Source organism: Dromaius novaehollandiae, chromosome 1 (assembly GCF_036370855.1).
Source record: "Dromaius novaehollandiae isolate bDroNov1 chromosome 1, bDroNov1.hap1, whole genome shotgun sequence".
Lineage (NCBI taxonomy): Eukaryota > Metazoa > Chordata > Aves > Casuariiformes > Dromaiidae > Dromaius > Dromaius novaehollandiae.
The window spans coordinates 39,211,530-39,239,479 of record NC_088098.1 but is presented as its reverse complement, the minus strand read 5'-3'; the positions used below and the strand labels follow the sequence as shown (position 1 = coordinate 39,239,479).

The following is a 27,950-nucleotide window of genomic DNA, read 5'->3' as shown; positions in this document are numbered from 1 at the left end:
GCGGTGGGTGTGCAAAACCAGGTAGCGCAGGGCTGCTGCTTTCCACAAAAACAGTCACCAACCTACCGAAATTTCATTTTTCCGTTAACCGGTGACCTCGCGTCACGCTGCCTCGGCCTTTCCTCCCCCACGAGACGCCAAAACCGCAGGGATTCCCCCCCGCACACCGCCTTTCCCCTCGAGAATTGCCCCCTCAGTGAGCGGGGGGGACCCGCGGCCCCTCCCGGCGCCATCTGCTCCCCGCCCGTCCCCCCTCGCCCGCAGCGACCGTTTCCCGCCCGCCAACGGCCGGCGCGGCGCGGTCCCGCGCGGCGGGCTGCGGGGGTGGGGGGAGGGCGGGCCGAGCCGGGCCGGCGGCGCCCGCGCGCGGAAAAGGAGCGAAGCGGCCCCGCGCGGGCGGGAGCGTCGTCCCGCGCCGCGCCGCCACGCGCCGTCTCGCCGCGCGCTGATTGGCGGGCCGGGCGGCGAGGGCTCCCCGGCGGGCCGCGCCTGATTGGCCGGCTCGCGCAGCGATGGCTCAGGGCGCCAGAACGGGGGCTTTAGCGCCTGGTGGGAGCGGCGGGCGGCAGAGCCGCGCGCCGCCCCCGCAGCGCCCCGGCCCCGGGCCCGGCCGCGCAGGTGAGGGGCGCCGCGGCCGCCTCACCGCACTGCACCGCACCGCACCGCGCCGCGCCGCGCCGCCCGTTGGGGAGCGCAGCCCCGCGGGGGAAAGGGGAGGGCCGGCTCCGGGGCGGGCGTAATTTCTTTTAATTCTTTTTTTTTTCCGTTGCTTTTTTTTTTAAACGAGGTGGGTTAAAAGCGCCTTCTCGCTTGCGCCGTTGCAGATGGAGGCGAGCTGCTTGTCGCTACGGGACCTGGCGGGCGGCCGGCCGGCGCGGCGGGGCCGCGCGGACGGAGCGGCAGAGGGGGCGCAGAAGGTGAGCGGGCGCGGAAGGGGGGGTCGCGGGGCGCTGCCTGCCCTCCTCGCGCTCACCTGCGCCGGCCGTTTAACGGTCCCCCGCGCGCCCGGCGGGCGGGCAGCGGCGCGGCGCCGCAGCCGGGGGGAACCAGTCCTCGGCGCTGGGCTGGAGCCACGTTGTCCCTCGTCCCCTGTGCGGGGGGAGGCCCCGTCCCGGACCGCGGAGGGCCAGTCCCGGCCGAGGCGGGTGGCATGTCCCTTCCCGCCCCCCCGGTCACGTCCCCCCCCCCCCCCCCCACCCCCGGTCACGCTCCCCTCACTCGGGGCAGCTTCGCTGGGGATGCCCCAGTGCGGCCACCCCACCCTGCTATGCCCATGGCATATTGGCTTGTGGAGCCAAAGCAAGGAATGAGGCTTCTTACCTGTCTGCAGCTCAAGCTTAGAAGTGCCCCCGGCACTACTGCTAATGCTAAGAGACAGTCCTGTGAAGTAATCTGAGTTGTTTTGCAGTTGACAGTAAGTGGAGTGCTTGCATTCTGGGATTATTACCCAGGGAAACCCTTTTTAGCCTTCAGGTAATGCATAAAATTGACTAGTTTATTGCAGGCGTCCTAGTAGCGACCATTTGGCAAGGTGGGGGGTTGTGTACAGGCTTTCCCATTCAAAAGTAAACTAATGCCCAGCCTTAAATCACCTTAGGATAGTACTGTCCTGTTATTCGTCAGCACTTTGAGCATATCAGCAGGGGCTCATGGAGATGCCTGCTATGCTTGCCTTCTGGCTAGGAAAAGTGTAGCTTCATTAACACCGTTGTGTTCCCAAGCTGATAAACTGACCTGTGCTGCTCAACAAGAAGCAACAAACTTACTGTTCCCCTCCAGCCCTGAGAGAGGATATTTAGGCTCAGGCATCCATTACTCAGCATTGGTCCTGAACTAGACCAGACTGACCTGCCAGTCAAGCTGTTCATGCTTGGTCTGAGTTCACCCAAGATCACACAGCTTTATTTGCTGTTGACAGACTCAATTCCTGTTCTTTCAAAGATTTCTTTCAGTTCCCATTTACGTGCTAAGTTCATTGGGCCAGCCTCTCCTGTCCTCTTGTAAGCCATCTCCCCTTAGATCAAGATGGATCATGGATTTTTTTCAGTTGCCCTTGCAGTGCAATGAGTAAGGAGTCAATAGAGCATTGCAGGCCACTGAAAGAGCAGGGGAAGGGGATGGAAAAGGTAGAAGGATTTAAGTTAATAGGCATTATTGAATGACATTAAAGAAGAAATCAAGATTTGGAAGTTGATAGTAGATATGTGCTTCTCACAGTAACAGCACTACTTTTTCATTGTGATATGTTTGCACAAACATAAAAATTTGAGGTTATAGAACTGCTGGCTATTCTAGCTGCCCTCGTTACAATTCCATTAGTACCAACCATAATGAACAAGAACTTTACAGGAAGGTAGACTTTCTCCATTACAGATTAAATGTTGATTCACTGCCAAATGTGAAATTGCAAGGATATATTGAGTGCCAGTGCTATGTGAACATATATTACAAAAAGCATTATGGCCTGTAGATTGAACCCTATTTGTCACAGTGTAATAAGTTATAATTGGCTGTTAATCATAAAACATGGCCATTTACATTCTTCTGGATAAGCTGTAGGAGAATATATGCAGAAGTGTTCTTTATCGGTGCTCAAAGCAAAGTACTTCTGATGTGCCAACTTCATTCCCAGATTGAATGCTACACAACTGCTCCTAGTAAAAGTGTCCTTCACTTAGTAATAAACCTGTTTCTTTTTTCCAGATAGACTGTACACAATAAGGTGATACAGATACTTAAATACATGACTCCAAATACCAGATAGTTACAGCTGAACTGCTGTAAACAAACAGCGAAGTCTTAGTTAACTTAGCAAAGTTCTTAGCAAACCTGTAGTCACTTAACATTTTCTTTCAGGCAACTATTGCATTTCTTACAGTTGACTCTTTGCAGTGTTAAAAAAAAATATACAATACAGTATCCAGTCTCAAAGTTATCATGTTAGATTTTTAAAACTCAGGTCATTTTGAAATAAATTAAGTAGTAATCTTAGTCTGAGGAAGAAGACTTGGTTAGTTTGAGACCAACACCCAAGAAAACACAGCTAGACTGAAGAGCAAGCAACTTCAAGCCTAGTTTGTAGTTTAGGAGCACTTTGCTGTGGTTGCAAAGGCTTCACTCAATTCCAGCAAGTTCTAAGCTCGACTAGCTTTCTGTTGATATTCTGTCCACTTCCTATCTCTTACTTTATCATATGCAATGATTCCAAGGAACTAAAGCTATAAACCACTGGGAAATATCTGGAGTTTGAAGACAACAGTGCCCTGTTTGTAGGATATTAAGGAGAGTTTTAAGTGATAACTGGACTACCTAAAGACTGAACATTGTTCTCCCTGGGCAAAAAGAAACAATACAGCTTTCTGCATGGCCATTTTGCAAGTGCTGCTCTGTCCCCAGTCCAGGATACCTGTTACAGTTCTCAATATCTTGCAAAGAAAACTAGCATGGCATTCTGTCTTCTACTTCCTTTAGTCTTCAGCCTGTTAGTACAAATAGAAAGTCAATTCATGGAGTGAAGTAGCATCTCACGTTTAAAAAACCCTGATCTCTTTGCTAATTAAAGAATACCATTGGTACTTTCTTGAACCAGTCCATTTAGGTTAGCTATTGACCTGTAGCAAGAGTTCTTGCAGTAAGAGGGAAGAGGTAAAGAGGGTGGCCTTCCTATAGGACCCAAATATTAGGAAAAGTTTGGTTGTAGCTAGGGACTGGAGGGAGTTGAGCTTTAAATAAAGAATGATGAAAATCAGCTGATGAATCACCAGACTTCTTCCTCTTAGCTGTAGTCAAGGCATACTCTGAGGGAGATTTTTGCCGTTGTTCTAAGCAGCAGATAGCAAGCTCTGCAGCTGCACTTCACTTATAGATGAAGTTAAGTTCATTTTAGTTTGACATTTCATGACAGTCTGAGCTGGATCCCCAGCACAGCATTCCATTGGGGAGCTTTCTAAAAGCAGAACAGCATATTTTCTTGCTAAGTGCAATGTGACCAATGCATTATTTCAGTTTCAATCCAATTTAATGATTTATACTTACGGGCAGTACCGGCTTATAATAACAGGTAGAATTTAAAAGCCTGAAAGGCCACACGTTTGACTGCTTGACCTCAGCTTCTGTAATTCAGAGCAATATCTCATACACACTGCCTCCAGTACACTAGTGTATAGAATATTTTACTGCTTCTGACAAAGGCAGAAAAGTTGTTCTAAATATAGCAACAAGTGCCATTGCTTGAGTCACTAAGATTACCTTCATAAGAACAAAGGAATTGATTGTTGGACTGTTTTCTTTCCTGTTGTGTTTAAACAACCTTTTCTTTTTAATAGGAAAACATATTTGATAGATCCAGGATGGCCCCGAAGACTCCCATTAAAAATGAACCAGTTGACCTATCAAAGCAGAAAGGCTGCACCCCGGAAAGAAATCCAATTACACCTGTTAAGCTCACTGACAGACCTCAACCTGACCCCTGGACCCCCACTGCTAACCTGAAGATGCTTGTTAGTGCTGCTAGCCCTGACATGAGGGACAGGGAAAAGAAGAAAGAGCTCTTCAGACCTATAGAAAACAGTGAGCAGAATGGCATGTCTGATTGTTTACAGGTGAGACTCAGAACGCAGTTACCTTATATTTAGTCAGGACTCAGACTTTCCAGTACCATTATGCTGATCAAGCTGAAGGACTGTTTTTAATGAGCTTCTTTAATTTTAATAATGCCTCAGTTTTCCTCCAGCTGGCCTTTTGCTCCCTATGGGAAAATTGCATATTTCCAAGGACAGTTGCCCATGCAGCACTAGCAGAGCAATAGGAATTTCAAAGACTAGAAGTAGCTGTCTTAAAAATAATAATTTGAGACATATCCTGAAAATTAGTTATCAGGAAGGATGGAGAAGGAAGTAGAGCTTAACTGTGCTAGTTTCCCCACCCTAAGTACTTGTGAAGGTATTTTGCATCCACATTAGAAAAAACTGCCAGATCACTTGTAAACAGGCAAGTAGCATGTTTAGCCACAGCATAACCATTTTCAAAACCAAGTAGATTACAGTGGGGCATAATTTTTTTCCACTGTACTTTTGCAGTCTTTGTCTGCAGCAGCCAGGCAAAGCAGTCAGTTAAAGCATCAGCCACCTTCCAGCTCCAAAACTAGCAATCAAGCAGCATGGTCAAGACTTTTGCCTTCCAGGAGTCAAGCAGTGGAAGGCTGGTCCCTGTTCTCACTTTAAGAGGTCCTTGCCACTTCCTAGGAATGGAGAAGATGAATTCCTCAACTGTAATGAAGCATTATTACAGTTTTCTTCCCTCCCCCTTTCTTTTGCTCCAACCACTGCTTTCCCCTTACTGAATTGTTTCCCACAGAATGTCCTTCCCCAGTGATTACAGTGAGAGATAGATGGTTCTGGGGTCCTCCTGCTGAAGGATGTCATTTCATAGGTACAGGTCATGTCTACAAGTATAGATTTTACAGCATTTACAATGATTGTAGTCTGGAGAATTCTCCTCTTAAAATCATCGTAAAGGAGCAAACAGTTCTCTAAAGATAATTCCTAATATAGCTTCAAGCAAGTAAAAATACTTGGTGTTAAAGGTTAGTTATATTACATTCCAAGCCAATTATAATAAAAGTGCCTGCTAAGATCATGTAGCATTTTCAGGGTAGCTACTATAAAGAGTTCATATATTTCCTAGATAATAAAACTTAAAGATAATTTTCTCCACACAGAAAGTTAACTTACAAAAGACATGAAAATATTATTGTAAGAACATATAAACATTAAAGAATATTGATATTTCCATACCATATAAGCCTCAAAGAATCCAATCAGAGGTATAGCCTGCTGCAGGGTTACTTAATCACAGTCAGTAAAGGACAGGTAAGATCTTGTAAGTAAGGGAACTTTGGTTTCAACAACTACCACTCAACTTTTCTCTACTAGAGGAAAGATTTTTTTTTTCTTTTTTTCCTCCTTTTCATACAGAAGCAAAGCCCCCAAATTACCAGTGCAAAAAAGTCTCAGCCATTCTCATTTTCTGGGTCTTATGTGATAAACATACCTCTTTACATAATCCTGGCAACAGTTTTTAGCAGAGGTTGAAGGACATTATTCAGGTTATCCTACAGAGTTCCCTTAAGTTAACAGCTTGTCTTAGGTTAAGGTTCAGAGACTTGGTGGTGCCTTTTATAGTCTCTTAATTAGCATCACGCCCGTTTTCTTAAAGCTCTAGAGCCATTCCAAAGGGCAGTGAAATTTATTGAAAGAGGTTTGCAGGAAATCTTTGATGGTTTGTACATCTTCTGACTTACTAGATCCAGAGATGTTTGAGGGAGTATTCCTCCTCATTGTGTCAAAAAGAAATATTCCTTCTAAGTTGGATCTTACCATCTGCTAGTTTTGGGTGTTTGGTCTTACCTGTTTTGTTTCCTGATGCATAACCATTAAGTTACGAGCTGGAAGATTAAGAGTTTTCCTGTAGACATCTCTTGTATTGGACACTAGATTAAAATGAGCTTGCCAGCAGAAGTGTGTCACCTGGGTGCTCTGTGCTTGTAAGACGCTCATGGTTTTTTTCCTTATTGGAAAGTCTGAGCTTGAATATTGCTAACATCTGAAATATGCCTCGCTTGGCTACGCCTTGCTTCTAAAGCTCTGCACTAAAGGGATAACATTTATTTTTTAACAGTATGATATGGTAGACGACAGCGCGGTTGATGAATTTGAAAAGCAGAGGCCCAGCAGAAAACAGAAAAGCTTAGGACTCTTGTGCCAAAAGTTTCTAGCTCGCTATCCAAGTTACCCATTGTCAACAGAAAAAACTACTATTTCTTTGGATGAAGTGGCTTCAATTCTTGGTATGTATATCTGCAAAAATGGGGTAACTCTGGTCATCTGGGGTACCTCTTACAGAAGGGCCTTTAAAAGACCATCCTCCTTACATACTACATTCAAGGTCTGCATTTCCTTGGGTCTGGATGCTCTTTTAATCATTAAACAAGAGCTGGAAGTGCCTAATATTCATAAGTGTCTTTACTGCTTGATAATGCTACTATTTTGAAATCTGCTTTCTCATAGGACTTTTTACTAGACAAGTCAGTTCTCCAGCTGTTTACAAACACTGGTGCTTTCTTGAATTTTCAATTTGCTGAACTCTAAAGGAGTTAAGAGTTACAAGTCCCCCATCAGAGGACTTGAGAGGACTTGTAAACAATAAATTATGTCAAAACTGAAGGTTTGGGGAAATGATGGCAAACTGAGGATGTAGGAGATCAGTTGTGTTTTTACTTCAGTAATGTGCCTGACATTGTACCTTCCAAGATCTCATGCATCAAGGTTTTCTTACCTTAAGTATTGTCTTTTGATGGGGGATTAGCAGGAGATGTGCAAGAGTGGAATGAGAAAATGTGTTGTATTACAGTATGGAGGAGGGATCAAGTAGCTGATTTTCTGGGTCTACTGTTAGGCTTGGCATTAGCTAAAAGGTTAATTAAATATCTGAGAGAAGTAATAAAACTTGGGAGAGGGGACTCAGCCAGGTCACACCAGTAGGATGAGAGGTCGTCCCTTAGATGGTGAGGATTTAACAAAATTGGACTTCAACTGAATAAACACAGACGTATCTATATTTAGAACTCAAGCATTTAACAGAAAGTAGGTAACAGAAATGAAGTGTGTCTATTTTGGGAAGAAAGGGAAGAGAAGGGATGTCCCCTGTGACTCTGTTAAGAAAGTTCTTGAAATACTCATGTTAGCAGCCTTGGCAAATTAGAGATTGGGAGAGAATTCAGATAAAGTAAATAGTTAACAAATTACTGTTTAAGGGAATTGTTCTTTTAGACGTTGCAGTTACTCCCTGTGTGTTTGCATGAGACCCTAGTCCTCCAAACTGGTGGAGCTGAACACCGGTAGTACTTTATTCTGTGTTGAGAGTGGCATTGCCTTGCTTTCCTTAAGACTAGAAATTTTGTTTTAAAACTCTACTCCTGTAGATTTTACCTGTCAGAAAAGCATGTATTTGCTTTTCTCCGTTTGGTTTCCACTTCCTTGCTTGCCTGCATCTACTTCCTTCAAGGACCACAAAATTACTTTTGCTGTTGCTGTTCTGTGTAACAAATGGTTGTAATGCAGCTTTTGCTACAAATATGTAAGGCTGTGTTCACCGAAGTCCTGGCTATGGAAAGACCACAGAAGGAGCTAAGCTGCTGGTGTCTGAGGGACACCAGGATATGTGTGGCGCTCTATATTTGTGGGGTATGTTTCACTCCAAGATCTCTGTACACTTGGGAATACTCTTGAATTGTTTATTCTAATATCCATTTGAGACTGGTAAGTATTATCCATATTTTCCAGATGGGTAAACAGATGCATCAAGGCCTTGCCTTCCCTAGAAGAGTCTTTCAAAACCTTACCCCTTGCTAACATTTGTTCTGCTCAGCTGCTGTTAGCAGTTATGGCATTTCTGGTGCAGATGGCTGCCACCAGCACATTGTGTGCTGCGTCATGCTACAAACAGCACTGAACAACAATACTAGGGACAGTGATCAGAGCCAACAGCCTGTTCACATTCAGGCCCCAACCTTGCTTGCACCAGTCAGGCTGAACCCTAACTGGGCATATCCCATAGGCTTCCTGTCGATGCCTTTGTGCAGACCGAGCCAGACACTGAGGACTTGTTTCTGATTGTTTTGGGAACAGGGGGCCTCACTGTCCACTGCTTTACACTTGTGAAGCCTTTGAGACTCCTTCCTTTGGAACTTGCTAGTAACAAGTAACGTTGCCGTTGAAAATGCAAGGGGAGAACTGTGCTCCCACTGATTTCTGTAGGAGTAGGCTTCTATGTCTGCCCCGCGTCAGTGCCAAACTTGGACCCGTTCCTGCCCTCTGTATGACACAGGCATGTGGACAGGCATGGGTCTGAGCTCTGAAGCTTTCTGAAAAGAAGGATCCATGTGCTCTGGAAACCTTTGGGAAAGAGCTTGCAGTCATGCAGCCTGGGTAGGTCTGGGTGAGTGGGGCTGAGTAGACTGCAGTCAGTTCTTCTAAAGATAGTCTAGACGTTTTAAGCCTAAGCCATGGTTGGGCTAGCAGCTAACAATATAGACAAAGAGCACCAGACCATGGGGCTAGCCATGCACAGGTTCTTTCCATGTAAATTCAGTTAGATCTAATGTAATGTGCCTGGGAGAACACTGTGAAAGATGCCTTGTGACACTCATGTATAGAGAACAGCCTGTTCTCTGTTCAGCTCCTGCTGAAAAGCATGTTAAAACTAGATGAGCTGCTCTATCTCGTTTATTCTTCCCCCTTAAAACAGGAGTTGAGCGGAGACGGATCTACGATATAGTGAACGTCCTGGAGTCATTGCACTTGGTTAGCCGTGTTGCCAAGAACCAGTACTGTTGGCATGGCCGGCACAACCTAAGTCAAACTCTGAAAAGGCTTCAGGAAGCAGGAGAGCTGCAGTATGGAGAGCTGATGGCCTTCTTGCAGCACAAGGAGCAGGACCTGGACTATACATCTGGAGAAAGGAAAAAGGAAACTAGTCTAGATTCTCAAGACAGACTGCTGCTTGACTTCTCAGAACCAGATTGCACCTCTGGTAAGATGACTAATGGGTGTGATGTGATACACAGACACAAGTCTCTCTCTCCAATTTACTGTGTGATTTTTCTCCCCCTGCTTTGCTTTTAAATTAAAGAATAAAACTGCTGAGGAGACAGAACTCTTCCTTCTAGCCCTAGCATAGGTTTCAGAACAGACTTTCCCTCTATCCTCTGGACTATCAGGAACTTGCGCCTAACAGATTCTTCATTTTTCCCCACTCATAGCAGACAGTAAGTGCTTTGTCCTGACAGAAGGCTCTATTTTCCATTTGTCCACTGTTTACATGTGGCCCACGTAATACATAGTGTTTTAGTATAAAGTTCATTGGAGTCACAAAATTACAGTAGCACAAAACCGCGTAACATGACAGAGAATCAGCTTTGGAGTCTGACTTCCTAAATACCATTTCTGTAAGCTTTAATTTTTAGTGCCTTTTGAAGAGAGACTTCCATCTGCTTTATCAGTTATTTGCTGCCTCTCAAAAGATTTCTGCTTCCCAACAAGGAAATACGTTGCCCCTTTTATGTGTGAGAAACCTACTTACTACTTTTTTGACCTTGCTGAATGACATATGCTAAGAGGCTTGGGTATTATTTGTAACACAGCATCTGCAAACAGCAGAAAGGACAAGTCGTTGCGGATTATGAGCCAAAAGTTTGTCATGCTGTTCCTTGTCTCCAAGACCAAGATAGTCACTCTCGACATCGCAGCAAAGATACTGATAGAAGAAAGCCAGGATACAGTGGACCACAGCAAATTTAAAAGTAAGGACGGCTGTTGAGAGAGGAATCAATCAGTCAGTGAGTAAAAAAAAAAAAAAAAAAAAAAAAAAAAAAAAAAAAAACCACAAAACAAAACAGGCATGTTTGGACTGACACCAGTAGGTTACAGCTAGAGGGGGTCAGGAATCTTTTGCTGAAATATGGTTTATTTTAATTGGAAATGCCAGATTGTGAAAACTGACCTTGGGGTGAGAGAGGGTCTGTTTGACAAATATCTTCAAGTTTTAATTTCAGAATTAAGAAAAATCAGGGCAGTGTATTTTTAAATGTTTTCTTACTTTAACATCTTGTTTCCTGTAGCTTTCTGAATTATGTTTCAAAACTTACTGAAATACGCTGCTTAACTTACATTTTTTTTTCTGCAGAAATTTGTAACTTCTCCTTTTCACTCCCAAAATCTTCCACATCTGGATGGCACGATTTTTTTTAGTTGTTGGGGGTTGGGTATTTAGATCCCTTTAATGACTTGGAAAAAACTAAGCAGTACTAAATTATTCTGATATTTTAAAATAAAGTATTAGCACTTCAGTCATAAAATTCTACCCCACATACTGGAGTGAGGAGTTCAGCTGAACAATCTGTTGGTATTCTATCCAGTTCAAACATGTAATTCACTAGAGTCAGATTTTTCTGAGAGTGCTTCATGTATAACATCATAGATGTCCTCTTGTGATCAGCTGTGCAAACTTGTGAGCCTCTTGCATCCAGGTGCTTGTCTTTGCCCCTCAGGGAGGTTGCCACCTCTTCTGGGCAAGCCGATCATGTAATCCCTCCCTAATGTGTTTTCATCAAAATGAGGAAGGTTAGCTTAAACCTGAGCAGCTAAGCTGGCAGATAGTGGGGAAGCAGTGACAAGCAGCTTGGGAGTAGGAGGTAGCATGGCAGGATACATAGGAGGTAGTCCATGAGAAGAGTCCATGTCCCAACTTGATTTTATTTCCTTCATCTATGAAATCTACAGCCATATTCTGGAATAAAATTATCTTGTAAGTATGTATTGTATGCATTGTAAACGTGACTGTCTTGACTATTTCTGTCCTTTTTTGTTAGCAAAGGTACGAAGGCTGTATGATATTGCCAATGTTCTCACCAGCCTAGGCTTGATAAAGAAGGTTCACGTCACAGAGGAACGGGGGCGCAAGCCAGCCTTCAAGTGGATTGGGCCTGTGGAATTCCGAGGAAAGACGGGTAACTTGCATAGCAGAGCGCTTTTCCTTTTGTTTTGACACTCCCTTCCAAATTTTAAAGGGTGGTTTTCCATGTGTAAAGAATGAATCGGCATTCACTGTTTGCAGTACCCATTCCCTGTGATTATTAACTGCTTGCCAGCTCAGAATTTGCCCTTATTAGACTATACACTCAAAGACTGGAGCTATTGAGGGATACTGTGCCTTGTTGGTATTTTTACACTGGCTTATATAACTCTATAAAATGTAAAATAATGGAATATCATGCCTACATCTCCAAGTTTAAATCCATATATTAGCTCTTCTGGGCTGCAAAATCCCAGTAATTCCCCCCTGACTGGACAGTGAATGGTTTGCTCTTTAAGGGGAAGTAACAAGGTAAAACAGGGCTGCTTCTTGCACATGTCCCCTAATACAGAAGGCTTATCTGTAAAGAAAAAGGAAGTTGGTCAGAGCATCTTTGTAAGCTGCTGATTCTTGCCTAGAAGCCAGTGCATAGGAGAGCCCTTTTGCTCTGTATTTTCTAACTGGGGTGGGCCAGTCCTAGGACCAGATAAAAGTAAAGGATATTGTTAATGTCATCTTTGTCCACCTTTCCTTCTGGGTGCTCACACTACAGAGCAGATGCTGTCTGGGACTGCCACAGAATGGAAAGGAGGGAAGCCTTTATCTTGTCTTTTCCTGCTTATGGAGCTTGGGCATACTTAAGTGTTGTGGGGTTTGGGAGGTTAGAGGTTACCGCTTCTCTTATGTCCAAGTTCAGTAACATGGAAGAAGCCTAAAAGGTGAGCTATGTTCCCTGAATGACTTGTGCAAAATTATATACCTTCAGATGAGCCAAGAGGGCATAGCCCAACATCTGATCATCTACAAGAGATGCAGAGAGAAGCTTGTGCCCCATATCAGATCCATGGAAAGCAAAGATTCACATGTCACACTTCATTTAATGGTGCACAGCTGTGTGAAGGGACCAAAAGGAAGGTCATTTCTGAGTCTAACAGCTCACATCAAGAGAAGCAAGGTAACTGCCAAGGTAGCATGTTCTACTGTATCCCACTGGATCAGCACAAATGTGAGGCCACCAACTTAAGACTGTTAACTGGGTGAATCAGCCTAATTAAATCTGTGAATTAGCTTTGGGAGGTGCCTGTATTTCCTGGATGATAAGGTTTCTAATTTGGACCCCTCAATCAAGTACTTTAAGTTAGATGAGATGCCTCTGGGCCTTGAATCCAGTTTGTTTTTCAATAAATGTTTCTGTTCTCCACTAACTGCAGCTATAGTGCCTTTTCTTCAGTTAAAATTTGGCATAGATAAAGAAGGATTCTTTTGACAGAAAAGCTTGCTTTATTTTATGGTCTCTAATACAGTGGAATTTACTGTAACAATCTAATGGATAGCTCTTAACAATGATAAAGCAATTACAGGTCCTTTCACAGTTCCCTGCTGAGCACCTCTCCGGAAGAACTGAGTGCCGAGTGCTTGTAGATTCTGGCTGTAGGTGATTAGTGGATGTTATAGAAGTGTGCCAGGATAACAGAATTATATCCATTATTTTATATGACAAATACCAAAATATGCTTGGTAAAGTTGCCTGTAATTAATTGAATGATCCTTTGTTCTTTCAGCTTGTATTGTGAATTCAGATGAATATTGTTCCAAAATGGTAGACCTAACAACTGTCTGTAGGCAGAAAATAGAAGAAGATATTAGGTAAGTTGGTCTGTAAAGTTCCTGTCCAGTTTCACCTTGGTGCTTGTCATGTTTGGTTTGAGGTTAGATTCCATTGATGGGAGTAAGACAGAAAAACCTCAGAGTCCCATTATTACTATTTTAATTCTGATAGGTCTCAGCATGCCTTTTGTTTTCTGTAGAAGATTCATTCTAATATGCAAAAAGTTTTAATACAGAACAAATCAAGTTTATAAACTGATCCACCTCCAAACTCCTTTGTACCCCATCCTGTTCTGTCAGATTGTAGACCAGCTTTACTGCTCTGATAATTAAAAACTTTTTTCTATTTCACAGCTTAAACTTACTCATGGGCAGTTTTTACATGCCTGTATTGTACAACTGCTGTCCTTTAGCTTCAGTAGTTGTTCTTCATCTCAGATGTGCTTATATAGGGCATTCCTGTCTCCTTTAACCTGTTGTTTAATAGGCTGAACAAATCATTCCATGGAAGAGCCCTCTGTCATATTAGTGGGTCTTCTTTACACCTATCCCAATTTGAATTCATCTGTGGGTGCCAGTCATAGCTCCTTGGTGCCCCGTTCTACTCCAGTCAAGTGCAACTGAAAGCACTAAATCATAGCTCTGCCAAAAAATTGGTGAGTCTGCTTCTGTGTAATTTGATGTAATAAAAAAATGACCCCCTCTGTAAAGTGTTTAAAATTAGTAGGTTTTATTTGGGTATTTTCCACAGTTATGTCCACGATTGTACCTGCTTGATTTTAAATGTGATACACGGATTTACTTTTGGACTAAATTTTTTTTCCTCCTTTCCTTACTTTTTTTAGGAATAAAGCTTGTGCCACAGAAACAATCTTAAATTCAGGAAGGAACCCAAGCATAAACTCGCCTTTCTCCCTTCTTCCGGTTCCAGGGAACTTGGATTTTTGCCTTAAACCTTTGCCTCATGTGTTGTTCCCTGTGGTTCCATCAGATGTGCCGTGCCTCTCGCTGCCAAGTGATGTCAGCAACCAAGCTCAACATCCTTCCGCTCCAGCAGCCTCCAAAACAGAAAATGGAAAACCTACCCTGCTCCCCAACCAACCCTTTCTGTGCTTCCCCTCTTCATCTCTTTTTATGTTGTGTGGCAGTCTTCAGGAAAATGTCTTGAGGGAGAACCACGCCGTTGCAGGAGACGTGGGAAACAGGAGTGCTAGGGAATGGGCCTCACCCCTCAAAGCACAGGGTGCTGTACCTCCAATTAATTCCCAGAAACGCAGCTCCCACAAGTGCATGTCACCCTCTGCCCCTATGGACAGTGAAGAGCCTGTTGCTAAAAAGCAGACTGTGGAACAGAGCAGTGTCCCTCTCTCGCTTGTAGTACCCAAGGTAAAGAAGTGAATTGCATTAGTACTTAGGCTTCCTATTAGTGAGGAGAAACTTTTACCCAAGGCAGGGTTTTCTGAAGTGACTGAACTCATTGCACCACTCTTGCTATGGATACAAATACCACCTCCCACATGTTAAGAAAATTACAAGGGTGCTGTGCCAGGAAATGGGTATTAATTGGAAGATGTTTTTACACTTCCAGGGGAAAATGGGCTGTGATTGCGTTGCGTAGTGAAGTGATGCTCAGCTCTTCTTTGGAATCAATGTCTTGTTCATTGTCTTCAACAGAACAGCTTGCCAGAGGGGAGGAAATCAATGTGAATATTCCTCCTTATCTTCCCCTGTTAGCTGGGTCTTCCCCAGACAGCAGCAGCATTGCTTAGTCCACTGAGCTACAGAGATGTGGTTTGTACCTTCCCGCTATTCTCCAGCCTGAGTCCCTCTTTCTCAAGCCTAGTATTGCCCACAGTAGACTGGTGAGAGACAACATAATGGTGGAGATTAAGTGCATCTCACCCACAGTTCTCTTAACTGCTGAAACAGGGGTCAGGCTCAAGCTCATATCAGTGTAAGCCATTTGAAACGGGATGTTTTCCTTATCAATAAAAAGAAATTAATCCCTTAGCTCAGGTATTTCTAAAGAATCTAATGTTTCCAACTATTGGAAGTGAACTACAGCCCTGGGCACAGGGGTCAAGCATCACTAAAATTGCTCTTCAAACCCTCAAAACAAGACTTTTAACTCACTGATTTGCTAGTCACAGCTCTTGTGCTGCCCCTTTGCACAGGTGCACGCTTCACTCTAGCTGAGGAAGGTATATGACAGTCATCGTCGCTCGTTATTTCAATTTGGACTTCTCATTTCCTCTTTTGTTTTTGCTTAGGAGCCCTGTGAGTCACCTGAGGCAGAATCTACCCTGGGAAGTGGCTGTACATCTGCTGTACATCTAGAAGCTTTTCATCTTGACCTCACAACTCCTGCTGCTCCAGAGGCTGCAGACAAGGAGACTACTAAGTCTTTAGATTCTCAGGAGCAAGAAAAAACATCTCAGAGTAAAGACCCTGATGAACCCTCTCCAGGAAGAGAGCACAACTCTAAAGAAAATACCAATCAACCCTTCCTACCACAATATCTCTGTGTTCAGCCTACTGCTGGTAAGGACAGCCATCAGATCTAGAGGCACTCAGACTTCTGAGTCTGTTCACTGGGCTTTTCAAACAGGGACACCTACAGATAGGCCCATAAGCCTGTATTTGGAGACATTACAAAAAGTGTCAGCAGGTCTCTATAGTAGTTTAATAATCCTGAATTCTCTTGACTCCAGCTGAACTGTTGTCTCCTCTGAATATATGGCACTTTTTTTTGAGGTACCCAGATGTTGATAAGGGTGAATAGTCTGGGTTTCATGTATTTGAATTATGTGCTCTGCTCTTTTCAGTGTCAGTGTGTTTCTGAATCTCTGCTGCTTTGTTGGAGGAAAAAAAAGAACTTCAGCCCTTTGGTTGGGGAAAGAGACTGTAATCAGCCCTGCAAAGTATGAATTGTTACCTGCATTTCCTATAAGGGCTTGGGGACCTCAAGGATGAAATTTAGCATTTTGGCATCAGAATATACCACGCTGCTGCAGCCTGAAATTTTGTAACTCCATGCCCTAACAGAACCTGCCTGCAGGTTTTTAAGGGAACAGTTGCTTGGGAAATGGTGTCTACCCCTAGTTCTGCTCCATGGTGTTACTCAGCAAAAAGGACACTTACCTGGCATCCAAACTGGGGGCTAGTCTAGGCTTGTCAGGCAGCGAGAAGAGTGTAACAGCATTCCCCCCAGGAGTGAATTTAGTGTTATCTACGAGCTTTGTACTTTTCCTGGCATGTGCATCATCTGGATAACTGGAGAAACTGAAGCACAGGAGTGTAGCTGAGCCTGCTAGTGGGCACGGTAGGGATGGAGAGGAAGCAATTGATAATGCTACAAGTGGATTTCATATCCACTATTTTTTTGTGACAGTTTGTATGGAGTGGAAGATTGTTTTGTGGGAACAGAGTACATGCTGCAGATTGCCATGGCTACTGCTTTAGCATTTGGTTCCCTTGTGGCACAGTGTCAACTAAAGCTAAGTGGGGTCTATGGGATTTCAGTTATGTGAAGCAGCTTACAGGATGGAGACTCTCAGTTTGAAAAAGTTGATCTTGGTGTTTTGGAAGGTCAGACAAACTGGGAACCAGTGCAACTCTAGGATGAGATTCTACTAATTCCAGTCAGGAAGATGAGTGTCTATCAAGTATATCTTTATGGGTTTTTCTGTGTTTTGTTTTTCTTATTTTAAAGCTATGTATATGTTTTCATATAGCTGAGGGTATGATTCCTGTTAATAAGAATACAATTTATTTAGCCAAAACATTCTTTTTAACCATTGTTTAGAAGCATAACACATCAAGGGGTGGCTGGTACTTAATAAGAACAAAGTAAATGGATGCAGACATAGTGAACAGGCAGCAGGGAAGGAGATGGAGGTAGGTAATGAAAGGGAGCCTGACTGAACAGATCAAAAGCAAACACTTGTTTGTTGCTTAGCACAGTTTTGTTTCTTCCTGGGCAGCCTTTCTTTATTGTCATCTCTCTCTCCTGTTCTAGATGAAGTTGTAATGGCTTAATTCCAACTTGTCAACTGTATTAATGCCTTACTTTTTTTCTCTCTTTGGTTAGGATTAAACAATTTTAATTTCCTGTTCTCTGCAAACCAAGCCCCTGGTGCTGTTGGCCTGGCTGTGAGCCAGTTACCTTCTCTGAGTGTCCCCTGTGTTGTGGTGCCGTCAGCAGCCTTGGCTTCCTTCCCTCTTGTCTGTTCTCCTGCGATTCCCAGCCCTCTTTCTCCAGTTCCTGACGGTTCCTTCTCAGCTGCTGCCTCCATGAATGTCAGTATGTCTGGCCTGGCATCATCGACGCCCGTTTTCCTAGGCACCACGGCAGTGGTTTCTCCAAAGGCCTCACATTCACCTTCAGCAGATCCCCAGCAACCAGCTCACCCCGCTGTGCACCTGAGTCCTGTGCTAGCAAGGTCTTGCAGTACTGTTAAACTGGACTCCCCTGTGTATATGGGGCATCCTGTGACCCTTCTGAAACTGCAGCAGGTAAGTAATAAAAGGTGACTGAGTGACAAGGAAGTAACAGTACTGAGTCATTGAGACTGGAGGAGGCTTGTGGTGCAGGCTGGTGTCTGTGTGTCAGAGTGACAGGCTGGGAGCTGGTGTCTTCTGCTTGATTTGCATGTCCATCTGCAGCAGTGGGAGCACTTGCATTAGCATTAAAAAAACAGCACAGTGATAGATACACGTATCTAGCACTGAACAATAAAGTGCTGGGTTTTAAAATCTTATAGGAATAGAGGAAAAAATGAGTTGCAGGGTTTTTTCCCAGAAATCTGAGTCAATTTTTTTCCCCAGTGATTTGATATTGTCATTAGAAACATGTTATGCAATGGCTACAGAAACATGTTTAGGAGGACAGGAGGATTATTTGTCATAATTCAGGAGTCCTCTGGCTGAAAAAGTGTCTTAGACAGTAGTGTGCTGGGTGACCTAATCTCTGCTTTGCTGTCTGTCCACTAAGTAATGGAACCTTTTAATGGCAACATGAGATTGGAACTGGGGGAAAACACAGATTTTTGGTGTTTTGTTGATCTTTTTTATTAATATATTTTCCAAAATCTACATAGATAGGGACTTGAGTAAAATAAATGGCAAAAGAAATTCAAAAGTGGAGAAAGATTCATTTATCTGAAGTACAATGAATGATATGAAACCATCCTGTCAGTCAATATGTTACCTAGGTCTTCACAACTATTAGCAGGGCCATTTTAGCACTGCTTTAGCTTAAATTCTGAAGTTTCTGATATCTTTTCCTGTTGTCTAATGCAATGACAAATAGATTGGGCTTTTAGAAGCTTTATGAATGTTATTTTATGTTTATCCTGTTCAAGCTTTAGAAAAAGGCTATAACAGAGACTCAGTGGCAGCCAATCTGGTTACAGATTGTAAGAGGTTACAGTAGAGTGGCACTTAAAACAGAAGTGGCCTGGGTTTAGGAGACTAATTTTAGATCTGTTTTGATGCTAACAAATCATCAAAGTGAGTAAAACATCAAGGAGGGAAAAGAGCCCTTTAAGCTAAAGGACAAGGCTGGCATAAGAATGAATGAGTATGAACTAGTCATGAATACGTATAAGCTAGAAATGAGATGGAGGCTTTCAGCTTCACAGCAGCGAGGTACAGGCAGACAGCTTCAGAACAAAAAGCAGGGGTGAAGCCTGTAGCTTTTCATGTGAAGCTTCTGAACGAATTGTGTGACATGGTTCCCTATAGTAGCAGGGTGGAGGGCTTAATGTCTACAAGCTGTATTCCATTTGCATGCTTGCATGTAGACTTTGACAAAATGCCACTGAATCACTTCGTTTTTGTTTCACAAATAGACTTTGTCAGCTCCCCTCACTCCTAAGAGCATTCGTCCTGCACATCATGAGGCATTTTTCAAAACTCCTGGAAGCCTTGGAGACCCTGTTGCATGGAAAAAAAATGAAGGCAACCAGACCAGAAATGCCAGCTCTGTGCAGAGAAGACTAGAAATCTCTAGTACCAGCACTGACTAACTCCGTTCATTGCAAACGCTGGGCAGATTGTCCTAGGACTATCTATTAAAAAAGAACAAGCAAGCTCTTACCAAACAAGAGGAGCATATTAAAATGACATCCCTTTTGGCATGTTTCCCTGCTACCTGTTCACCCACTAGTTCTGTTAACCTTCTCTTTCACAAGTCATCCTTACTACTGAATACCTTTTATTTAGTTGTTCCTTCAGTACTGATTTGAATTCAGAAAGCTGTGAGGAGATGCAAACAGATTTCCTTGCAGTCCCCATGGGTTTTTTATTCGTGTTTGTAAGTGAGCTGTCAAGCACTTATCTGGGTGAGCATTTTTTTTACTCTACTTACCCTCAGTAAATCTGTGGTGAAAACGATAACCTCCTGCAGGTGCAAGAGCAACTACTTCCTTGGTTCCAATCTGTCAAATCCTGCCTCAGCAGTGCAGCCTCTTGCTATTTATTTTGTAAGTTGGAGTGGGATTTAGTGCAAAAAAAGTTTTTTGCAGCTTCAGAATAACAGATTTTCTCAGGCTATGATTACTTGAATGTCATTTGGTTGTTGTACTATTTGCCCAGCACTTGTGGTTATGAAAACCTAATAATAACTTAACATGGTATGATTGAATGTATACATGTGAAAAATATTAAGACCAAAATAACTGTGAATTTTAACATTTTTGTAGTTGTATTAATGAACTGTAATAGTCGTCATTTTTTTCCTCTTATTCTGAGCAAAAAGTACAAGTTAGATGTAAAAAGAAAAACAAAACAAAACCCAAACCTGATTCCTAAATAAGTTTGACAAAGTAATTTGAGAGTGGCAAGCCACTGAGAGGTCTGTGCCAAGACTTCATCTCCCATTGAATGTATAGTCTAGACTTTATGGCCAAAGAGCACTGAGAAGTCATTAACCACATTATTAGGTTAAAGTTCTAGCGGTCTACTTAAGTGCCTAACTGTTCACCTATGGGAATTTCACTCACTTGTGAATAGTGTATTTGAAAACAGTGTACTTAAAAGACAAGACCTCTCTTGTTTTCCAATGCATACCTATATAAACTGTCAAAAGAAGCTGAAAAAGAATGGGAGCCCTAAATTTTGGGATTGTGGGAGAAAATGGTTTGTATTCCTAGTGAGAAGGTAAGGAGGAAGAAAGGGATAGGTAACACCTAACTTTGAGAATCCTTTAAATAATGGATGGAGCTCTTAATACTTTATGATATAATATAAAAGGTTAATGCTGACCTTGGATATGTTTTCACTGGTGTAGCAGACTTCAGTTACATTTGTGCAGTCCCCTTTATTTAAAAAAAAAAAAAAGAGGAAAGAAAAGAAAAAAAAAGTTTTGCTGTTGACAACGTGTTGCTTTGGATTTTTAGCAACCATAGGGCCAGTTCTCTAGTTGGCAAGAACTTTGTATGGAGTGGTACTGGTTTTCAAAGGGTAGTCTGATGTGCTACGTCATTGGTCTTGAGAGGCTAGGGCTTTGGGGGTTGGGGGTTTGATGAGGGTTTTTTATTTTTATAATGAAATGTATTATGAAAATGGAATTTAAGAAAGAATTTTAGTGAAACTGGGAGCTTGAGTAATGTGGCCTTATGTTAGAATAGACCAATAACAGCCTTATAAAGAGGGCTGGTTAGCCCTCATTGAAAGAAAATCTGCAGTAGAATTATCATAGGAAAATTCAGGAGTGGTAAAGAGAAATCTCCAGACTGCTGCATTTAAACTTTTTTAATTAAAAAAAAAAAAAGGAAAATACACTACAGTTGTGAAAGTTTACGATTATTGCTTCTGAATCATTTCTTCTTTTACACCCACTTTAAAACATAATTTCACTTCAAAAAGCAATGTGTAATTGTCACAGTGCTGCCAATGCACTACTTCTAGCATACATTGGTTTCTGTTCTGGCTAGAAACAGGCTGCTGAGTTTCCAGACTGCAGGCACATTCTCCAAACCCTTTCTTTTCTCTCCCTCTCTAATATGGGCAACCTTTTAGTGAAATGGCATTTGGGAGAAGAGAGGAGGATTTGCGCTAAGTAATGGCTTTTTGCTGTAGTTAAGGCATCATTGCCTCACTTTGTCAGTAAAGTTATTCTGTTCCATAACTAACCTAACTATACTTGAAAATGCAGGCACTGAAAATATATCTTGTTTCCGATTTCCACTTCCAGTTTTGAGTTTCTGTAAATACAGTGGGCCTGCTCTCAGTTACACCAAGGTAAATCAGGATCCCTCCAATCAGTGCTGTCAGGTGGGCCATGGTCGTGACAGTAGATTTACACACTGTTCTGTTTCCGTCAATGCAAAATTCTTGCTAAAGTAGACGGGGCTGGGGGGAAGGAGTGGGACCACCGCAGCATTCAGGTGACGTAGTTAGCAGTACTACTGGCAGTACCTGAGCTGCTAAACCAGACTGGTGAGGGAAAGGGGCTGGTTGTCAAGAGGGAATGCATATACATTTCCTATCTTTGCCTTCACTAAAAGCTAAGAGTTAAAATACATTAATAACAAATCATCAGAAAAATAGCTTTGGAAAAGCAGAATTCGTATTTGCACTGAGAAGTGCGTACCCACGATGTTCTGCAGGGTTTGTGAAACCTTTCTATTCCAAGACAGGTGTTGAGGAGGGTGAGTGTATAACTTATACTTGAATCTACCTGCCACGTTTACATTTCTGATTATCTTTTGTAAATTGGTGCTATTTCTGTATTTAAAAAGCTGTATTTTTAATGTAAAGCTGCTTCCAGTTTGTATCTTTGCACTGCTAGTTTAATATAGATATTAATTTTATTGATGCTTATAACTGTTCTTCAGTGATTAGACATCCTGCTTTTTCTGCTCTCTAGCAAGCTTTTTAGCTGTTTGCATATAATTTTACTCCAATCACACTGTTGGGTTGAATTTTTTTTATTACTTTCTTTTAACAAAATATTAACTCTTATTGAATAAAAATGGAACTAAAAACAAGACTGAGACTTTTTTTTTCCTGTATGGGTAGGAGAGTGTCCTTCAAAAAAAATACCCATCCATGATGCATTCAAACTGGCAGTCACTGCTAAATCAGGACACTGAATAAATACCAGAGGACTACAGATTACCTCAACACTTTCCACATTTGGTTATTTTACTTAGCACAAGCAACATTCCCATTCCAACTGTTGCAGGTGACATAAACTCTCAAAATCCCAGGTCTGGCCAGGAGAATACTGGTTCCATAGTTCTGCTAGTTCTAACTAGTTCTGCTTCCATAAGATGCAGCAGATATTCTGGGTGAGGCTTCAGTAAGTCAGAAGCTTTTATCGGATTGTCCAAATACAGACCTGGAGACTGCTCTGGGAGCACACCTGGGTTAGAGCTCCCTGGCATGGCCCAAACACAACTCTCTCATGCAAATTGGGAATAATAGCAGTAAACTGCACTTCCCAGTAGGTAGAGGTTCTACAACCACTTTCTCCCTGATGCGTGCTTCAGGTGCAATGCTGGAGCACTGCTGGCTTCACCCTCCTAGAAGAAGGCAGCTGTCTCAAAGACCTGCAAACTTTTGTGGTGTGAGTCAGTGTTTCATTTTTTTGTCCAAAGAAAAGTAGATAGGCGTTGCTCACTGTCTGTATAGGATTTTCCCCAGTGGCACTTGGGAGGCCAGCCCTAGGTTAAAGGACTAGAAGGTCAGTTACAGTTTTATTTCTTGCTATGCAATTAATTTCCATACCTCATGCAGATACTTTTCCCAACTGTTCATACCAGTAATAGTCTGGAAGACACCTGAGAGGGCCTGCAACCTGAAATTTAAATGCTCTGCCAATGAGCTGTCCCTCACTGACCAATTTCAGTCCATGTTTAGGAAAGTCTTGGATGAAGGAGGGTCTGGAACTGGGACTGGGCACTGGTTGTTCAAAGGGAGTGGAAGGTCCCTCCTGTTTTCCCAGGAAACACCAAGTGGAGGCTGAGGGTGGTAGGCTGTGCCCCTTCATGCAAGCCCACAGCCCAAGCCACATGCTGCCGAGCGCTGGGGCTTGCACCGTGGTACATGTCCCTGCACACCCCGATGCCTGCCAGGCACTCAAACAAAAGGGCCAACGAGCCAAAATGAACCAGAAATGGTGTCCAAAGCTCTGTTTGGCACAAGGCACAGAGCAACGCTACCAAGGTGCTTAGGAACCATGCTTCACTCACCATGCTTGTTTTAATTGCTAGTTTGTTTTCCTTTTATAAATGAGGACATTTTCTTTTAAGTGCCTTTGATTAAAACCGCATCCCCCCACCCCCATCCAGCAGGTTGGGGTTGACTTGACTGTTGCTGGTGTTGCTCCCCGTCTCTCGGGGTGGCTAAAAGAAGCCCCCTTGGGCAGCAGGGTCAGGTCGGCCTGCCCCACCACCACGCAGCCTGCCCCACTGCCATGTGGACCTGCTGTACTGCCACGAGGACCTTCTCCATCACCATAGGGGCCTGCTCCCCTACCCTGGGGACCAGCCCAGAGCACCCCGTGGCCCCAGAGCCCTCCCCGTGCCCCAGCTCTCCACAGGATGGCAGCAATGACTGCTGGACGCCGCACCTCGGACACCGAGGAGCGAGCGAGGTGGCTGGCAGTGGAGCACTGCTGCGTGCGGGGTGTCCTGCACCCGGGCCACCACCCTGAGCGAGCAGCCAGCGTGGCAGCCAGGCCCCGCAGCCCCATCGCCTCCCACGTGCCCTGAGTCTCCCCGTGGTCATTCGGTGTGCTCATTTCTTAGCCATTGCTGCTCTTAAAAAAAGAAGAGGCGAAAAGAAAAAAGGGAGAACCCGTCCGTAGCCCAGGACGCCTCGTGCACACTGGGGATGGGTTTGCTGCATTGGAGTCATGAGTGGCAAGCTGCGGAGAAGCGCCTGGCACCCGGCCCCAGCCCTTCTGAACTGCCTGGTTTTTAATATTCATGAACATCGTGACAACTATTAAGTCAGGAAAAAAAAAAAAAAAACACATTCTTCGCTTTTAATTGGCTGGGTTTAAATCACACGCACACGCAAGATACAGTTTGCTCCCATTAAAATCAGTGATAGTTTCACTATTGATTTCAGCAAGAGCAATATTGCCCCTTTCCCCCCCATCATTAAAGAGACGTGAATTAATATCTTGCATTATGAATGAATGGCTGTAAAATGCCTGTGAGCTGCGACTAGCTGAGTTCCTCAAGTCATTCCTAAAATGGAAACTCCCCACTTCATTCGATATTGTGTGGTAGTTCTTTTGCCCTGTGGCTTCACCGATATTAACTTTCCCTTTCAACTGAGAGAGAAAAGATGATAGGTTTAATGAGATTAAATACGGTATGAGGAGCACTAATAAACCCTAACCCTGTCCCAGCTCCGCTAGAAGGAGTATGGCTATAGTTTCCATATGAAACAGCAGAGCTGCAGCTTCTTGTAATTGCCATCTTTGCTGGTGCACTTTTAACTCTCCTTTTTGAAGTAAAAATAATTAGAGGGGGGACAACAAACTTCCTCTGATTTAGTTCTCCCTATAAAAAAGGGTAAATTAAAAGCAGTGGCATTAGTGATGAAAGTCTTCATGGTCCGCAGGCTGGGCTGGGCAGCCCAAAACCAGCTGGGAGACAAAAATAATACTCTGATGCTGGAAGGTGTTCAACACCGCCGGCCAACGCCGCTTTGATCTGCAGGCAGCCGTAAACCTCCATGCAGCTCGGGAGCCTCACCGCCGCTCGGTTAGGTAAAGCGCAAGAGGCACTTGCACTGCCTTATGGAATAAGACACCCAGAGCAATAAAAGCCACCCCCAAGGCACTGTGCCACATGGGAAAAATTTAGCAAAGACAGATCTTGGGGGAAAAAAAGCAGGACTGCTTGGGCAGAGGTTGCACCAGAGGCTGAGGTCCTGGGCAAGGCTGGCTGATTCATGGGCTGTGTAATAATTCAAAATTGAGTAGCTCAGGGTTTCTATTAAAGCAAGGGAGTGAAAAGAAAGGCTTCGTACACAGATGAGACGAATCTAAGCCATGGTGGCCAGGGCCCTCTGAGAATATCCTCATGGGCAGCAAGCATTAGTGTCTAGAGTCTTTCCAAATGCAGTGACTGCACTGCAAATACGATGAGAATTAGGCTATTTTTTGAGTGCTGTATGCAAGGCCTCCTGACGTGCTGAAATGACTCCTAATGACTTCAGCCAGCGCTGGCTCTGGCTCCACAAGCCTACGGCCTTTCCCTGCTCCCCAAGGAGGGCATGGCAACTTGTTGATGAGCGGGCAAAAGGCTGCATGGCTAGTCTGCAAAATGCCGTGACTGTCAAGGCTGAGATCACAGGACCTCCCAGGGAAGGCAAAAGCCAGCGTGATGTGCCTCACTGGGAACTCGAGAGTCCTCCGTTTTCCAAACCAATAAAGTTCTCCTTTTCACCCTGCAGGAGAACGTGAGATGACAGATTTTACGCTTCTCCCTGATACCTGTCTGGGTATTTCTCACCCGGGATGTGACAGCAGCTTAATTTAATAGATGCCATTCCAGATTTGCTGGGAGGGGAGCATGGAACTTATCTTTTAGACTGTTCCTTTCTTGTTTTAAAAACGACAGCCGTCAGAGGCTGTCCAGCAGTTTGCAGGCTTACCCCTAGGGGTGGCGGGTTAGTAAAGACACTGTGGGGAACTCCAACAGATTTGCAGTATATGTAAAATACTGTAACGCCAGCTGAAACAAGTACATTTGGAGCAGGTTTAATATTTTGGGAGGAGAAGGGAAACAATTTAAGGCCAATACAATAAGATGTAGACATAAGGATTTTACTCTGCAACAATAAATTGTCCAGAAGGAAACATTTCCCTTGTTTTGCTAGTCAGTTCTTCACCTTTTACTGGGATAATGCTAACAAAAATCTCACTGATAGCCAACTAATATGTGATTCGATAAGCCTACACCACTTTAAAATCTTCATTAACTGGTAACAGTTTGTTGGCATCCTCCTGCGCCTGAAATGCAAAGCAAATTTGATAAACATAACATAGAAAAAGAAACGAAAGCTCTGGTCAGAGGGGGAACCCACGAGGGAATTAATGAGGCTAATTTTCCTCTCATTCCTTGAAGCTAACATCACGGAGGCCGTGATGTGGCTCCCACCTTGCACAGCTCTGAGCAGGGCTCTGCCTGCATGCGACTGGGAAGAGGCACCTGGAGCTCTGCGCAGAGCACCGGGATTTTCCTCCGATCTGAGAAGGTTTGTCTGGCATGGCAAGAAAACAAACCACTAGCACTGACATATGTTAGGGTTCCCATCACTTCTGCTGTTGCTGGAGCTCACTGACACTGGAACATCTGGAAGACGTTGATGAAAAAAGTCTCTGTAGATGCTCTAGGTCTAAATGTCAAACACTTGTGTTTGAGTTCCCATCTTACTTTATATTGACAAGGTGCCAGCGACTGCAGTGGACTCGCTCTTGATTTATTTTGGCGTGAAGGGGAGGAGGATCTGCCTCCTGGTTCTGGGTTTTACTCTGGTCAGAATTTACAGCAGGACATTGTGCAAATCAATCTTGGATTTCTCCGAAACAAGAGCAATGATAATCAACCAAGAATATCACTTTGTCTCACCACAGCTAAGGATCTGGCTTGTGGAGGTGACGTGCTGGAAGAAAGGGAGTCGCAGAGATGTGTGGCTGGGGAGAGCGAGGGGGCAGCCCCATTGAGCCGGCATTCAGAAACGGAGGGACAAGTACCTTTGCTGATTTGAGAATAATTTAGGGCTTTGCTGCTCAGCCTCGCTTGGGACTTTGCGTTATCTGGGGCCAACCCTGAGGATATGTCAGTAACTGCTAGCCTGGGATAGAATCAAAATCTGCCCTTGTGTTATTGCAGTACGAGTCTGATGATAGTCTTGGAGTGACCTTATCTTGCTGTCTGACCATTATGTGCCATTGATTTTTAATGTAAGATTCCTCTTTGTATGTGTGAGGCTGAAATCACATAGATTGGAGCCCATTACATCTCTAAGACATTTACAAAAATACTTCAAAATGTATTAGATAAAGGATTATTTTAAGAGGCTAAGGAAGCACAGGCTTTTTCAGTCTTCCCAGCATATACAATTAAAGAGGAAAGAACATTTCAGACGCAGTCAGGGAACATATTTTACTATAATCAGATAACTGCACAGTGCCTGCCAGGATAACTAGGGCTGGGCTCCAGAAGTCTCCACGGAGAATAAAAGGATTCACCCAGGCGCCAGCCTCCCTCCTCCCCCCAGTTCAGAAGTCTCTCCAGATATTTCTTCAAGCTAGTGCAAGCTGCAATGTCTTGCATGACCCTAGTGAGCTGCTGTCTCTGGCAGAGACCGGAGGACAGGGAGGAAGTGCAGACCTATCAGCCTTTCCCTTAGCAAAGTCCCTGCCACTTGTTATTCTCAGTAAACATGCCTGCAGCCTCCCTTTGACTTTCTCAAGACAGGGAGAGGTGAATTAAGGCGAGCAAAATGAATCCCAAAGGTTTGCTAACCATTTGAGACTGACAAGGCCCAAGAGATATTGGTTTGGATTATGATTTTGGATAGAAAAATATGAATTTTGTAATTCAATGCAAAACCAGGTCACACTTATTTTACATTTTCAGGGAGGGATTCTGCTTGGCCAAAATTAAAAGGAAAGAAAAAAGATGAAATGACAGGAGACAGGAATCAGTCCCAAAGGTATCTCTGCATATTTATCTATG

The 27,950-nt window shown here is 43.7% G+C and overlaps 1 protein-coding gene across 3 annotated transcripts; it reads left to right on the top strand.

Moving 5' to 3' along the window:
* Nucleotides 1-447: 447 nt before the first annotated feature.
* E2F7 (E2F transcription factor 7) lies at nt 448-21,018 on the top strand. 3 transcript variants are annotated; one of them, XM_064509408.1, is made up of 13 exons: nt 452-618; nt 825-917; nt 4,326-4,601; nt 6,679-6,847; nt 9,307-9,591; nt 10,202-10,360; nt 11,429-11,566; nt 12,398-12,586; nt 13,194-13,278; nt 14,085-14,625; nt 15,510-15,780; nt 17,330-17,754; nt 19,092-21,018. In XM_064509408.1, exons 2-13 carry the CDS (start codon nt 825-827, stop codon nt 19,266-19,268), a joined length of 2,808 nt encoding a protein of 935 aa, XP_064365478.1. In that variant the 5' UTR covers nt 452-618; the 3' UTR covers nt 19,269-21,018. The 3 variants fall into 3 exon arrangements, with proteins under 3 accessions (XP_064365484.1, XP_064365478.1, XP_064365468.1); XM_064509398.1 differs by having other exon boundaries at nt 788-917; XM_064509414.1 differs by lacking the exon at nt 10,202-10,360 and having other exon boundaries at nt 448-618; nt 788-917.
* The last annotated feature ends 6,932 nt before the right edge of the window (nt 21,019-27,950 follow it).